The following is a 16,758-nucleotide window of genomic DNA, read 5'->3' on the forward strand; positions in this document are numbered from 1 at the left end:
AGTTTTCATTTTTTTTCCCCTACCAGACCTGTGGTCAATCAGTTTCTCAACAAATTTGGCTTTAAAGTGTATTGCATTTATTTTCTTTTCTACTCACCTTTAAAACTCTCTTCTGGGGCGCCTGGATGGCTCGGTCAGTTAAGCGTCTGCCTTCCGCTCAGGTCCTGGGATTGAGCCTCACGTAGGGCTCTCTGCTCAGCGGGAGCCTGCTTCTCCCTCTCCCTCCTGCTCCCCTGCTGTGCTCTCTCTCTCTCTCTCTCTCTCTCTCTCTCGCGCGCGCGCGCGCGCTCTCTCTCTCTCTCTGTCAAATAAATACATAAAATCTTTTTAAAAACTAAACTAAACTAAAATCTCTTCTGCAACTATCATCTTTATTTTGTCCCCATGACATCTTTTTCTTCTTTAATTTTCTTTCATTTTCTTTTTATGAATTACTTCATGGTCAGTTCCCCATCAACTGCCTTTTCTTCTATATCTTCAAATATCGCCTCTTTATTTGTTCCTTCCCTAGATAAGCAAACATGTTCAAGTCTTATATAAAAAAATAACCTCTTTGGAAACTGAAAGAACTCCAGAGAACGATCTCTCAGTCTTTCTACCGAGGCAAAGTTTCCATTTCCCAGTTGCTCTTGTTTTCATCACAGCGTTATATGGTTTCTTTTCTTTCTATTAAATAGTCTACCTCACTTTGTTGAGGGCACCATGTTTATAATTAGCAACCTGAGCAAGTGCTTCCTTGTCTCCATGGAAGTTAACTCGTTCATAATTTTTTACACGACTAACACCTAACTTTCAAATTATTTACTATCTTTATTTTATGCCAACACTGTCAAATGCTTCACTTTTTAATTCTCTCACCATTCTTTCATTCATGGATTAATTTTAAAAATGTATGTTAGGTTCCCCTAGTGATGAGGGTTAAAACTGTAGGAGCAATTCCTCTCAATCTCTCTCCGAACGTATATGTGTGTGTATACACATGCGTATATAAGTATATACACAGGGATTAGAGAGCAGGTGGGTTGCAATAGTGGGTTCCAGTGTAGGGTAAGTATGGGTCTCATAGGTATTGGGGGAGGGGGTGTTGCAGTCAAGGAAAAGAGAAAATGCAAAGACATTGAGGTTGAACATGCCATGTGAGTTTGAGTAGCTGTAAGGAGGCTCGGGTAACTGGAAAGGAATAAGCAAGGGGGATTCACTTATGAAAGATAATTTCTGAGAGATAAGAGTGGCATAGAGAATACATGCCCCCTAGCAATTGTAAGACCTAAGCTCTCACTAAAAAAATTAATTAAGTAAAAAAAAAGGGGGGTGTGGAATCTAGTAATCTAGGTTGGTTTTCTAGTAGAGGTGTGGTAACCTGAACTGTATTTAAGATGCCTGGCTATGCCTTTGATAATTGGCCTAAATGGAAAATGTTGAGACAGGGAGCCATTTATAATCTGTATCAATCAACACAGACTCAATAATGTTCTAGTAACATAAATTCCCTAAATCTCAGGAACTCATCACAACAAAGGTATATCTCTCACCTATATGTCCATTTTGCCACTTTGATCTGGGGTTAGGCTGAAGGTAGACCCCCTTTGTGAACTACTTCTGTTGTTGTGTCACTGGAGAAAGAGACACTAAGAAAGTAAACGATGAATTTTAAATCATTAGTTCACAAGTGCCATAAGTCTCTCCATTTACGTCTCCTTGGCAATTGGAAGTCACATGATGGATACTGATATGATTAATATGAAACAATAAGGCTCACATAGGGAGAGGACTGATACGATGACATTATTAGGAAAGTTTAGTAAATATTAGGAACTGATAATACAATCTACTGCATTGTGACTGCAAATGTCCAGAGAAAATGAATAGTGTGTAGCAGGTAGTTAATAAACGAGGTGGCATGAAGGACTTGTTCTGGATATTTTAATAGGAACCCAATACATTAAGAGATTTAACCAGAAAAAAAAATCATATTGATATGTACAGAAAAAGAATTTTTAAAAGCTCTATATGTAACCATCATTAAAAAAATATCCTGTCATGAGCAAAATAGAAGTATCACTCACATCAGCCCACATGTTTCATTTTCATAGTGGAGAGCCAGTTAGAGAACATAGCTGGCCTATAGCAATACCCTTGCACCCCAGCTCTTAAAATTCCTTCAGCTTTGATTTCAGGAGAGCTGAGTATTTATACTTCGTCTGTGCTTTCTTACCCTACTGCTGGCAACAGTATCAGAATAAGATGAACTTCTGTTTGCTCTTCCTGTCCTATGGTATTGTTTTTTTTCTTAGCAGATGTCAAAGACAATATTTGATTGTCAGCTCTATAGGTGAAGACTGCTGAGAGCACTAACGTTCACTGAAGAGAAATGGCGGACTGGCCCTTCTTGCATATTGTGTTCCCAGTACATGTACCAACAACTTTATTATTTGCCACGCAGGTTGTGCTGGTTAACGACTGATTGCCTCTCAGCTCCAAGTACACTTTCTGCCTTCTTGGTGAAAATGTACATTGGCCCGTTGAGTACTTTTTCTTTCCCAGCTGATGCAATGCTGAACTTTGTCAGTAGAGGGCACTGGTAAGGCACTGCAAGAGGAGAGGGTTAGCTTCCTGGTTCCTATGCAATGGGTCAGTCCACAGACTCAATGCAGTTTGTACTCCATCACTAGTTGACGGTGGGTTCCTGCAGCTCTTGCAACTTTTCCAGGGCCCAAATGCTGCAGTAAATGAAACCGGCAGCACCCAATGGCCAGCATTTTCTTCAGAAACCCATGAACAACTTTCCCTGGCACCCTAGAAGGTGGATTTCCACTGAAGCGGTATCACAGCCACTTTTCAGTGATCCAAGGCTGTTCCTTCTCTAATGAGGTCTGGTTTACAGACCTGAGCTTTATAGTGTTTTCTTCAATGCTTAGGTCTATGATTCACCTTAAGTTAATTTTGCTATGGAATATGAGGTAGTTGTTAGAGTCAAAGTTCATTTTCTCATACAATTATTTAGTTGTTCCAGCTCTCCATTTCAGGAAGACTTTCTAATTCCCATTACATTGCTCAGACATCTTCTTCAAAAATCAATTGACCATATACGTGTCACTTTATTTCAGTATTTCATGGGTAACACAGAAACATGATGAATATTAGTCTTATTTTTACTTTTATTTTTTTTAAGATTTTATTTATTTATTTGAGAGAGAGAGCACAAGTGGGGTGAGGGTCAGAGGGAGAAGCAGACCTACTGCTGAGCAGGGAGCCCAATGTGGGACTCGATCCTGGGACTTGGAGATCATGACCCCAGCTGAAGGCAGACGCCTAACGTCTGAGCCATCCAGGTGCCCCCAGTCTTATTTTTAATTGAATAAATGAAAACACAGGATATCAAAATATGTGGTATACAAAAAAAAAAAAAAAAAAAAAGAAGAAGAAGAAGAAGAAGAAGAAGAAGAAGAAGAAGCAGCAGCAATGGTTACAGTAAATCCATACTTGAAAATGTCTATATTCCAAAAGGGAAAGTTTGAAAACCAATAATCAAAGCTTCCTTATGAAGAAATAAAAATAACTGCAAATTAAACACAAAGAAAGGAAAAGGAAGGAAATGATAAAGATCAGATTCGAAGTCAAATGCATTACAGATAGAGAACAAGTATCATTGTTAATCTGGATACCTTTTATGTCAACCTGACTGTGAAAATAAAAGATTTAGGGTAGAGCATGTGAGTCCCCAACAATGAACACACGGAGTCCAAACTTTCTCCATCTCTAAGAAATGAAAGTATTTTCTACATGACCACAAACATTTGATAGATCACTGGTGGGAGATATGACTCAGAAGAAAAATCCTTGCCACACGCTTACGGATTACCTTGTTTTTTACACCATAGACAATAGGGTTGAGGGCAGGTGGCACAAGGAGGTAGATGGTAGACAGAAGAATGTGGGTAGGGGGAGCAACATGTCCAAAACGGTGGCTGAAGAAGGAGAAGAAGGCAAGAATATAAAACTCAAGGAAAACAAAAATGTGAGCTGTGCACGTATTAAATGCTTTGAGCCGTGCCTCCTTTTGGTGTAGACGAAAAACAGCCTGGAAAATAAGCATATAGGAAATGAGGATAAAAACCATGTCAAATCCCAGTATGGCAAAACCCACAAAAAGACCACATGTTGTATTGACTCGGACGTCTTCTGCAGCTAGCTTGACCACAGCCATGTGCTCACAGTAAGAGTGGGCAATTACAATGGAATGAAAAGCATGCAATCTTTTGATTAGAATGGGTAACAGACCAACCAGCACTATAGCTCGAATTGCCACTATTACTATCATGCGACCCAAGATGGAAGGTGTGAGGATGGATGTGTGTCTCAGTGGATCACAGATGGCAATGTAGCGGTCAAAAGCCATGGCCAACAGAATGCCAGACTCCATGCACTGCAAGGCATGAATGAAGAACAGCTGAGCAAGGCAGGTGTCAAAGGCCATAGAGCAAGATCTGAACCAGAAGATGGCCAACATCTTGGGAGCAATGGCTCCACAGAGTCCTACATCAGTGGCTGCCAGCACAGCCAGGAAGATGTACATGGGCTGATGCAGGCTGCGTTCTGTGGGGATGATGAGTAGCAAAATGATGTTTCCCAAAAGAGCCACTAGGCACACAGCAAAGAAAGGAAACCCAATCCAAAACTGCACGTGTTCTAGTCCAGGAATCCCAATCAAGATTACAGTCCTGGGGTTCAAATATGAAGTATTGATGGATGCCATAGAGGTTGGTATTCTGTCTTCTCACTGTGGATTCTGCCACCTGCAGAAGAAAATTTGGATGAGAAGTGAAAAGGCTTCATCCCTCACTATCATACAGCTGTTATCATTCAACCATACTGAAAATTGAACAAGTTCAGTTAACTTTGGGTGGCAGTTTGGCCAGAATGTTCTGGTGAAATTCTATAATACACATTAGATTGGCAGAAGCAAACAATCCTGCAGGTCTTAACCAGAGCTAAAAAATGAGAAAATTCGGGGATCTCTGCCTTAGCCCTTGTGGAAATGGAAAGCATGAAGTTGAGAACACTGATTTTTGCCATCTTCCTTGAGTTCTAGCCTAGTTTGCCTGAAAACCCACCATTAGGTATTCCTTCTTTACCTAGATGCCAACACGATTTCATTGCAGTTGGAAATTCTCCTAGTCCTGATGTCCTAGAAGAAATCTTATATCTGTCACTGTTGTGTGCATTCGTGTTTAATCCTATGAGAGCCTTCTGTATTAACCACATTACTCCTGGTGCCCGGAAGGGAGTTATTTATCGCAGAGTTGGCATTGGTTCTCAAAGGGGTTTGTTAGAATGGTTTGTCTTCCTTATATTAACTTATTCCTTTATCAAAATATTGAACAAACTACTGTTTTTCAGGGCACTAAAAATGGCCCTTAGAGGAAATTTGAAGAGGGCGGTCATCTTTCAGATATAGCTAGATGAAATTAGTTCTCTAATTAATTAATGCTCACTTATTTAGGGTAGATTTGTGGAATTCAAGAAGAATGTACAATTTAAAATAGGATACTAGATTTAAAAAAAAAAGGAAAAAAGCATCATCTGGCTATTTTAGACCAACTCTGAAGCTAGGTTACCATAATTATGTTTTCTTCCCAGTGGTTAAAGATCAGTGGATCACTAGACTCCTTGAGCTCTGGGTAAAATGCATATTCTGTTCTGCACGATAGACCCCCTACTTTTGCTTTTTAATACCTTTATGTTGTACTGTCAATGATTAGCTGTGGTTTGGATCCCAAAGCACCTTTGAATACAATGCTAGCTCTTAATAGCTCCCTAGTTCTACAGTTTTTCCAGATTTTGACTCATTTTCCTTCTGGGGAATTCAAATCAATCTGACAAAATCTTTTTTTCTCCCTTTGGTCTCAGTTTTATTAATCACTCTCTAATATTTTAACCATTTCACATTTTGTTCTAATCTGTCCATGCCTAAGCTCTGATCCCAGTTGCTCCCACAAAGAGATCTTCTCAGGTCTGACCCTCTATACATGCTGGAAAAAAGAAATCCTTTATGAAGAAGTAGAAGTCTCTCTTTCTGTGTTTCTATGAATGCCAATTTCTTGAAAAATGTCAGGTAAGTAGCTGTTTCATGGCCACATGGAATACTTGTATGAGGGTATAAAAAGGAGTTTTTGGTGCAATAATTCTTATTTGAAAGAAAAAAATGATAGAAGGACACTGAGATCTCTTTGCCAGTGATTCTGCAACAATACTAATGAGTGGACTATAGTCGCAATAGTCATAAATATGGATTAAAGCAATAAACGTTGTGAAAAATAATACCTCTATGGTACCTGGGGGTATATGGTGGTGGAGACAGTGAAATGTGTGATGTGGATATCTGGGGTATATGATGGTGGAGATAGTGAAATGTGTGAACACTGTGGCTAATAATTATGTGTACAAGTTGCCAGAAATGACAGAAACTGAAAGAGAAAGAGATCTTACAAGTTAGAAATATCAGTATTTCCTTAAAAATCATTCAGAATGGATAAAGAAGAGGTGGTATACATGTACGATGGAATATTACTCAGCCATTAAAAGGAACCAAATTTTCCCATTTGCAACAATGTGAATGGAGCTAGAGAACCTTATGCTAAGAGAAATAAATAGAGAAAAATACCATATGATTTCACTCATGTGAAATTTAAGAAATAAAACAAATGGGGCGCCTGGGTGGCACAGCGGTTAAGCGCCTGCCTTCGGCTCAGGGCGTGATCCCGGCGTTGTGGGATCGAGCCCCACGTCAGGCTCCTCTGCTATGAGCCTGCTTCTCCCTCTCCCACTCCCCCTGCTTGTGTTCCCTCTCTCGCTGGCTGTCTCTATCTCTGTTAAATAAATAAAATAAAATCTTTAAAAAAATAAAAAATAAAATAAAATAAAAAGAAAGAAATAAAACAAATGATCATAGGGGAAAAAACAGACACACCAAGTTCTCTTAACTGCAGAGAACAAACCGATGGTCACCAGAGGGGAGGTAGGTGGGGGGATGGGTTAAATAGGTGCTGGGGATTAAGGAGGGCACTGGTTGTGATGAGCACTGGGTGATGTATGGAAGTGTTGAATCACTATATTGTACGACTGAAGCTAACATTACACTGTATGTCAACTAACTGGAATTTAAATAAAACTTTAAAAAAATCATTCAGTAATTGATAGTCCGAAGGCAAATATAAATCTTATACTTAACTCCATCTACTTGATGATAATGCCTTTATTATATTACTTGCCTAGTGTGATGTGATTTATAATAAGAAATACATATTTGGTCCTCATCCCCTTTCCTGGCACTGGGCTTCTAAAACTCTGGTCATTTTCTAAGTGATAAGGGCAATGGGAACATTTTTTCTTGTAGTAGTTGGTCTTTTGTCCTCAGTTCTTAAAATAGCCCCAGAGCAACAAAGGTAAAAGGAGTATCTTTTGTTATTCCTAATAAGCACCTTTTAACCATACCTGAGTTTATGTTAATGAGGAGGTTTTTGGAAAGCTCTTAGATAACCACAGGATGGGGCTGGTTGTCTACAGAATGAAACTTGGGATTCGTGTGCTGGAACTTAAAACCCTACCCCCAACTTCTGCAGAAAGTGTGAGGCTGGAGATTGACTTAATCACCAATGATCAATGATTTAATCAATCACACTTAACATTTGGAAGCTTCCATGAAAGTCCCTAAAGTATGGGGTCTGGGAGCTTCTGGTTTGCTGAACATGCAGAGTTGATGCCTGCAGAAGCTATGCAAGCTCCATACCCCCTCCCGTATCTTGCCCTATGCAGTGCTTTGATCTGGCTAGACGTAGGTAAACTGTTTTCCTGAGTTCTGTAGCCATTCATTGTAACAAATTATTGAACTCGAGAAGGAGGTTGTGGGAACCCCTGATTTTGTAGCCAAACTGGACATAAGTTCCGGGTAGAATACACTACTTTTGGGTAACCTAAGGTTAGCCTCTGAGATGGAGGACAGTCTAATGGGACTGAGCCCTTAACCTGAGAAATCCAATGCTAATTTCAGGTAGATAGTGTCAGAATTGAATTAAATACATAGGACACACAGTTGGTGTCTGCAGAAAATTGGAGAATTGTTTATGTGGAACCCTCTACCACTGCCACCGCACACACGCACATCTAGTGTGAGAAGTGCTGGTATGAATGCAGAGAGAACAACAATGTCTATATTTTTCTTTCATCTAGCATCCAGCAAGTAGTTAAAATCAAGGGCCTGGGAATCAGAAAGATGCCCTGTCTACTAATTCTGGATCCCTTACCATTTATGGACCCTTGCCGAAGAGCCAGACCTATTACTCCCGGTTTACTCATCTATAAATTAAGGACACTGTCCTCGCTTAGCTCAGTGTTAAATGAGTTCATACATAGAACAGATGAGTGTCTGGAACAATTCAAATATTCAAAATATGGTAGCTTATAAAAAGCCTGGTGTTTTTGTCAAAACAGAAACAGGCTGTGGAATATTAAAGAGAGACAAAACAGAGCACAGAGAAGTGAAAATATTTTCATGATAGAGATGAAAACTACAGGGATGCCTGGGTGGCTCAGTTGGTTAAGTGTCTGTCTTTAGCGCAGGTCATGATCCCAGGGTCCTGAAATCGAGTTCCACATCAGGTTCCTTGCTGAGGGGGTAGCCTGCTTCTCCCTCTGCCTGCTGCTCCCCCTGCTTGTGCTCGCTCTCTCTCTCTGACAAATAAATAAATAAAATCTTAAAAAAAGAAAAAAATGAAAACTCCATGGAAAAAGGAAATTTCTAGAGCCTAAGAGCTTTCCTCCATCATCTCATATATAATATTGGCCATTCCTTCCAGTAGTCATCAAATGGTCAGAGTTGAAATAATAAAATGATATCCTAACTAGTTACAGACTTTTTCTGCAATTAAAAAAAAAAAAGTCATATGATTTAAGGGAGAAAATATTTGTAATAATTACTCCTCCTTCACTGGATTTGAGCACATAGAACAAAAGTGGGAAAAATGAACACATCTAGATTTTATTAAATCCAATTTCTATAAAAGACAACAGGGCTAAGCTTGATTACTCTTAGCTGTTAAAAAGTAATCTAACTCCCATCATATAAGGAGTTGTCTCATTCCTACTTACTGAGTGGAAGAAGAAGAAAAGGTGATACCCTCTCTGGTATCTGAGGCAAGAGGGAAAGGAAATTGGGGTGTCCTTTGTCCTTTGCTTCAGGGAAGACTGAGCTGCTGGGATCAGATACTAAATATTTCCAATGCATATGATTCTCCCTCCTATCGTTCCTCTGCTTTTTACATTATTCAAATACCTACCAAATGGCAGATTATTTCAAAATTATCTTTTTTTCATCTTCAATAAATCAAGAAACACTAGAATTAATAAGGACTGAGTTAATCAGAACCCAGAAAGCTTGGAAACCAACTTGCTTATGCCTTTGATTGCTTGGGATTCAGAAATACAAACTATTACTTGATTACCTATGAAAATCTTTCGACACTAAATTACATTAATGTAATTTTTTAATAAAATATTTTAAACAGAGAAAATGTGGACAGAGGGGAAAAAACAAGATTCAAAACCCTTATTCTATCAATTTTTACTAAAAGAAACTGTCATTACAACCCCTTATCAGCTACCAGTTCCCAATTTGTAGGGACAAAAACTTACCTGGAATGAGCCAAAGTTGGCCTGGCATGTGAATGGGATGGTTGCATCAATTTGTTTCCATCGAAATTTCCAGTACATATTAATGGAAGAGTTGCAGGATATTCCTGAGAGCCTGGGTTGATCACAGAGCATCATTACCCTTCTGATGCCCCTAGAGTATGATTATTCTTCTCATCCCAGTTGGCTATCCCAGTTGGCCAGATGTATCAAACCTAGAAAACCGGGTCAGAAAGTGCTCTGGTTTCTAGAGAAAGGAGCCTCCCAGGAATGAGAACTGGGTAATATCTGGTCTCGGATCACATTTAGATGAAGTTGACTCTGAGTTCATGAGGGATTATACAATAGTACTGTGCTTACAAATACAGTTACACTACCACTATCACCACCACCACCATTACTATTACTATTTTAATGAATGTCGGTCACCCTTGTTTCCCAAAATTTTATAGTAACTTTCAGATTTGAATGCATTTCGAATACATTTTTTTCAGGAACAAAATTTTCCAAGTTTCCTCTGTTAATTGACATATTGGATAATTCACCATTATCACCTCTGTCAATAGCAGTTGAGATTAATTACAATGACAACGCTTACGCAGTGGCATTAGTGATCTACTCAAAATCCCCAGATAATAAGTTGCGTAGAATATTAGCCCGTAATATGTTTTCCCTTCCAGCAGTCTGGGGATATTCTAAACGTAGGCTGTCCTTCTAACTTCAGAGTTTCAGGAGTTCTCTCCTTTGCCATAGAAAGCCAGTAATTCACGGATTGCAATATGAGGCTGGCAAACCACTTTTCTCTAGCAGACTCCCAGATAACAGAATTTTAGATCATAATGACCAAAACATGGGCATGATTCCGACATAGATATTTTTTCCTCTGTATGCGGCTCATCTCCCTGACGCCCTCCAGCTTCGGGTAACAACATCGCTAGTTGCTTTATGTTCAGTGTTGCTAGACTGTGAGCCGCTCCCCAGCTTCAGAATCATTTGTCCAACCTATTCCTGCAAACTCTATTTGACTGGAGAAGAAAATCCTTTCAGGCAGGGTCGGTCGTCATCTTCGTTCTTTTCCATTTTCCTCTCGGTTTCCTCAGGAATCTGTCTATGGGTTGTCTATCGATTTATTAATCTAGCTCAATTTCCACAGAATCAAGTCTCATCAGTCGTCTACTCCTTCTTGTACAATAACTTAACCCCTGTCATTTCTCCTGTATACATGTACAAATGTTAAATTATTATGAAAATAATGCACCCTCTCTTTTAACCAGAAATATTCAAGAGACTTGGCCCACTGTATTTTATGACTCAGTTTGTCAGATAATAGTTTATATTCACTCATTCTTTTTCATACACCACATTAATAAGGATTCATTTTCATCTTTTTTATCTCTCCTGAAAGCTTACCTGCAAAGAAACACATCTTCTTCTTGGCCAGGCATTTCCACTATTTGGTATTTATTCAAGAGAAACAAATACTGGGCGCCTTCAGCTCAGGTCATGATTCCGGGGTCCTGGGATTGAGTCCCGAATCGGCCTCGCTGCTCTGCAGGGAGTCTGTTTCTTCCTCTCCCTCTGCCCCTCTCCTCCCTGTTCATGCTCTCCCTCTCTCTCACACTCTCTCTCCCTCATATAAATAAATAAATAAATAAATAAATAAATAAATAAATAAATAAAATCTTTTAAAAAAGAGAGAGAAATAGATACCTAAGGCTACAAGGAGATGTGTGTTATGATTTTAATAGCACTTTTGCACACTAGCAGTCACCTAAAAACCCATAAAAAGGATAATGGCTCTCGAGCACTCAGTTTGATGATATTTGGTGTGTGTACTGGTGTGTAACCACCGTGTAAAATAAGATATTGACAACTTCTACTCGCCCAGAAAGGCTGCTCGTGCCTCATTCCAGTCATTCTCCAATTCTGTTCTTTCCCTCCAGGAAAATATTTCCTGATTTTTATCAAAGACAAGCTTTACTTTTTCTTAGATTTCGTTTAAATTGAGTCTCAAGGGACACCTGGGTGGCTCAGTCTTGGGCTCGGGTCATGATCCCAGGGTCCTGGGATCAAGTCCTGCATCAGGCTCCTTGCTCAACGAGGAGCCTGCTTCTCCCTCTGCCTGCTGCTCCCCTTGCTTGTGCGAGCTCTCTCTCTCTCTGACAAATCAATTAATCAATCAGTCGAGTCTCAAAGTATAATTTGGATCCAGTTAAGTGAAAAATATAATGAAGACTTTAAGCAGAGGAATAGAATTAGCAAAAGAAGGGAGTCATGAAGCAATTTGTGGAGATATATACACACATAGATGTTATTACAGTTCAAATATCAGATGGAATATCGTGGGAGATGCATTCAGAAGAAGAGATTGCTGTTGGAGTGTGAAATTATTGTGTGTGTGTGTGTGTGTGTGTGTGTGTACATATAATGATGAGTTTCAACCTTATTCTTTACAGAAGACATAGGGGCGCCTGGGTAGCGCAGTCGTTAAGCATCTGCCTTCAGCTCAGGGCGTGATCCTGGCGTTATGGGATCGAGCCCCACATCAGGCTCCTCCGCTGGGAGCCTGCTTCTTCCTCTCCCACTCCCCCTGCTTGTCTTCCCTCTCTCGCTGGCTGTCTCTGTCAAATAAATAAATAAAATCTTAAAAAAAAAAAAAAGAAGACGACATAGCCTTGGCATGATTGTTAACAGTGAATATAGTCATATTTTAGTTGCATTGTATTTTATTTATTTTTTTCCTAACTATATTGACAAATAATTGGCAAATATAATCATATATTTTTAAAGTGCACAATGTGATGATTTGATATACATTATGGAATGATTACCGAGATCAAGATAATTAACACGTCCATCGCCTACATAGTTAAGTGTATGTGTGGTAAGAATGCTGAAGTTGTACTCACAGCAAATTTCAAGTATAAATACCATATTATTAACCAGCTACCATGATGTGCATTAGATCCTCAGAACTTATTTATCTTATAACTGAAAGTTTGTACCCATTGACATACATCTACCATTTTCCCCTTCCTCTAGGCCCTGACTTCCACCATTCCGTTGTTTCCGTGAACTTTTTTTTTTTAAGATTCTAAATATGAGCAATATCATGCAATATTTATCTTTCTCTGTCTGGCTTCATTTAGCATAATGTCTTCCAAATCCATGGCAGGATTCCTTTTCATGCGTGCGTACTATTCCATTGCACATATTCTTCATCCAATCATCTGCTGACAGACACTTAGATCGTTTCCACATCTTGGCTATTGTAAATGATACTACAATAAACATGGCGGTACAGATATCTCTCTGAGATACTACTTCCGGTTCCTTTGGATATATACCCAGGAGTGGGATTGCTGAATCAAAACGCAGTTATACTTTTAATTTATTGCAAACTCCAGGCTGTTTTTTTTCCTTTTTTCTTTTTTAGATTTATTTATTTATTTTGAGAGAGAGAGAGTACATGAGAAGACAGAGAGAGAGAATCTCGAGCAGACTCTGCTGTGTGCGGAGCCCGTTGCAGGCTTGACCCGGGGCTTGATCTCACAACCCAGATATCACCACATGAGCCAACATCAAGAGTCTGATGCTCAACCGACTCAGCCACCGACCCCACAGTTCTCTGTATGCACACAGCCCAGTGCCTCCAGGATCGACTTACTATCCAGGGAGCAGCCTCAGGAAACCCAACCTGGCCTCAGGACAGCCTTGGGAGGGGGCCATAAATTATCCCAAACCCAACCTCCCTAAAAGCCTGGGCTGCAGTGGGGTGGTGGCCATGGTTGGAGCCTGTCAGCAACACCCCATAGAGGGTCTGCTGTGGCTAAGTAAACACCTGAGAAATGAATTATCCCAGAAGAGATGAGGTGTGCTTGGAGGAAGCACCTGACTTTTTTTTTTTTTTTTTCTTAGCACTTGACCTTTTAAGAAACTACTTTAGAGGAGAGGAAGTGGGGGCTGGAGAGATTGGAAAGGGGTGACCCAGAGAAAAGTAAATTACAGATCACATAACAGATGATTATGAAAGAGGAAGGGGAGGGGCTCTGGGGACCACCGTGAACAGCTGCTCTGCATCGTGCCCAAAGCCTTTGCCTTGAGGTGACAGACAAAGAGAAGGAGGCTCTCAGCGGGCACCTCAGAGCCTGTGTGCCACACTCGTCCTTTCACAGCTGGTACCCAGGTCCTGCCTTCGGTGATGTGCTTTAACAGTAAGGGAAGAACGACCCTCAGGCAGTTAATCTTCTTGCCTCCCATGGTGAATGTACTTCAGTCAGCTGTGTCCTGGTCTTCAGTCGTGTTACACAGTGTCCTTGGCCCCTCTAGAGGCAGGCGGGCTGCACATGGTGCCCCGTGTTCTTCCCTGAGTGTCTGATCGTTTGCAGAGCAGAGAAGGAGTGGAAATGAATTCCAGGTGCTTTCCTCCTCCTTCCCCAAGTGAGAACAGGTCTGAAGCCTCTCTCTCTGTGTGAGCGAGGTAACTGCATTGCTGTAACTTCTGAAAGTGTGAGCTCTGGCTCAAGACTCCAATTGTCCAGAAACTCAGATCAAAGCACTAGCAAGTACAGCTGTCTCGGTCCTCAGGCCAAACCTGTGAGGTGTGCCTGGACATGGCCCCACCCACATGGCCCATCATCAGCCCAAGGCAAGAGTCAGCCTGACCTGGCTCAGGATCTGAGGAGGTCGTCTCAACACCAGCAGGGCATACAGGCCATCACCGAGTCCTTGTAGGTCCTGGGTGCCACACACTTAATCTTCACAAGCACTTATAAGTGGACAGTCTCCGAGATCCATCTCCCTTGTCTGGTGAGGCCACTCCAGGCCTCCCACAGAACCAGGTCAGTTCACCACTCCACAGCCCAGTACACTGACACCCTCATGGGTTGAATCTCCTGTTTGGTGTTTGATGTCAGCTTTTTGTTTTCTCTGATGTCTTTGTTTACCTTCCTCACCCTTCTGCCTCCTGGCCAGGTCTCTCAGCCTATCTGTCCCACTGTGGGGTGTTTTCAAACCTTCCAGTCACAGTTGCCTGGTCTCAGGCTGGACAGCTCAGGGGTGAGAGTGATAATTAGGGTGCATGGGTGGCTCAGTCAGTAAGCGTCTGCCTTTGGCTCAGGTCATGATCCCAGGGTCCTGGGATTGAGGCCTGCATCGGGCTCCCTGCTCAGTGGGAAGCCTGCTTCTCCCTCTCCTCTGTCTGCTGCTCCCCCTGCTTGTTCTCCCTGCCCCCGCCCCATCAAATAAATAAATGAAATCTTTAAAAAAATTCTTCTGGGATGTGGTTCCCGTGATTTAATATCTTTACTGGGTGGAACAGTTATGGGTTTCAACTTACTCTTCACCATAGCACTAAATGAAAAAATCAGAGCCCAGCATAAAGGTCTTATATGCTATTACCTTACTGAAGACTCTGATATCAAAAAGTATGAATGAGGGACAAGAGAAGTAGGAGAGCCTTAATTATGATATGTTATGCAGCTGGCTTTTGCTAACTGTGACTAGACTACATGCTCTATCCCATGGGCCCATTCCATAAACGTCGGTCTCATAATTGATGCTTGCAGGAGAGGAAAGGGGACATGGTTTACCCACGGACACCCACCTGTCATTTGTAAGAGGATCACCCCATTACATTTTCTGATGCACAGTGTTGATTGCTCTGACCCTAGGAAAGGGACCTGGAGCATGGCGTAAGGTGTGGCACTCTGTGGTTGTACTTGAATTAACTTATTCTGAATCCATCAAGGGTTCGTCATGCCAGATCAGTTGGAACAAGAGACGCATGAGACCCAGTGGTTTTGGAGGATGCTGAAGAAGCACCTGATTTAGTTTTATTTTCCATGTTTTTCAAAATTCTGAACTTCCGATTTTGTTTTCCCAAACTAGGTTCTCTGCATATCTTAGGTTGAGACACTTATCCAGTATTTGCCCATTTGTGTTTAAATTTATATATGAAACTATAGAGAGAAATTAAGCAAGCATTTACCTTCAAAGAACTTTTTAGAAACTGTATCTTACTAACAAGAACAATAATAATAATTATTAATAGTAGTTGTAGTATCCACTGTATGTATGCAGAATTTGGAGTAAAGATCTGATCCACCCAGTACGTGTGGTAGGAATTAAAGTTAACGAGTCATTAATGAATCAAGCCAAAGTGTATGGGGAAAGCAGAAAACTCTTCACTATATATGAGGCTTTATAATGGGACCTACAAAAAATTCACATCTTTACCAGATTATCAAATCATCATGCATGAAGGGACACATTTTATGAAATAATGCATTTTTTCTTATGATTTTGTATGTCAAAAAAGCTGTTGAAGGTTATTTACCAGCAAACATATTTATCCTCATTCATAAATGCCAGAGAATATTATTTTATGTGGAAAAAATAGAGACTCAGTCCATTTAAGAAATATTCTTCACTCACGAATATTGAATGCTTGCTTATTATGTATTAGGTATTATTATAGTTACTAGCAATCGAACAAAACACAGAGTTGAGTAAAGTAGGAGTATAAAATTTATATGACTGGCAGAGGTAAGGTCATTTACCCAAATAAATATAACAAGTAATGTGCTGTCACATACTCTTACATTATTATAAATGTATTTAACACTTAAGAGAAAACAAGCACCATTATTAGGTTCTATATGGCCATATAACATATTCTAAAATTTAGACTTCCGCTTGTAGTTTTCAGTGTTTATGTACTCATGAATTAGGTCCATTTTCTTGCCAGTAACAAAGGGACAGTAATCACGTATCTGAATGTTGCTGATGGAGTGTTGTTTTTTTTTCTAAAAAGAGGTGGACAGCTTCACTTCTCAGCACTGCGAGACTCTGGCTGTCTGTTATTTGAGCCCCAGGAGTTCCCTACCGCTGCTGAGTTCAGATGTTCTTTTCAAAACTTTGATCCTCTTCCGCTAGTTGGGACATTTATAACCTCATATAATACTATGCAACTTCCTCAGGTGAATTCGCGTCAAGAACCTTGTGTTTTTAACAATTCTTTCATGCAGTCTTGAGAAAATGGCACAACACGGCACCATTTCAGTTATGAAT

The 16,758-nt window shown here is 40.4% G+C and overlaps 1 protein-coding gene across 2 annotated transcripts; it reads right to left on the reverse strand.

Moving 5' to 3' along the window:
* Window positions 1–3,805: 3,805 nt before the first annotated feature.
* LOC123782635 (olfactory receptor 52A5-like) lies at window positions 3,806–4,756 on the reverse strand. Of its 2 annotated transcripts, XM_087868544.1 has the most exons (2): window positions 4,559–4,756; window positions 3,806–4,510 (listed from the first exon to the last, which is right to left on the reverse strand). In XM_087868544.1, the coding sequence occupies exons 1-2, from the start codon at window positions 4,754–4,756 to the stop codon at window positions 3,806–3,808; spliced, it is 903 nt and encodes a 300-aa protein (XP_087724670.1). The 2 variants fall into 2 exon arrangements, with proteins under 2 accessions (XP_087724670.1, XP_045638843.2); XM_045782887.2 differs by having other exon boundaries at window positions 3,806–4,756.
* Between the last annotated feature and the right edge of the window lie 12,002 nt (window positions 4,757–16,758).

The sequence above is a fragment of the Ursus americanus genome, chromosome 16, assembly GCF_024610735.1.
Source record: "Ursus americanus isolate L20-20 chromosome 16, mUrsAme1.1.p, whole genome shotgun sequence".
In the NCBI taxonomy this organism is placed as follows: domain Eukaryota; kingdom Metazoa; phylum Chordata; class Mammalia; order Carnivora; family Ursidae; genus Ursus; species Ursus americanus.

Excerpts from the sequence above, each read along its gene's own strand:
- LOC123782635 (XM_045782887.2), bottom strand. The coding sequence starts at position 4,756 with ATGGCATCCATCAATACTTCATATTTGAACCCCAGGACTGTAATCTTG.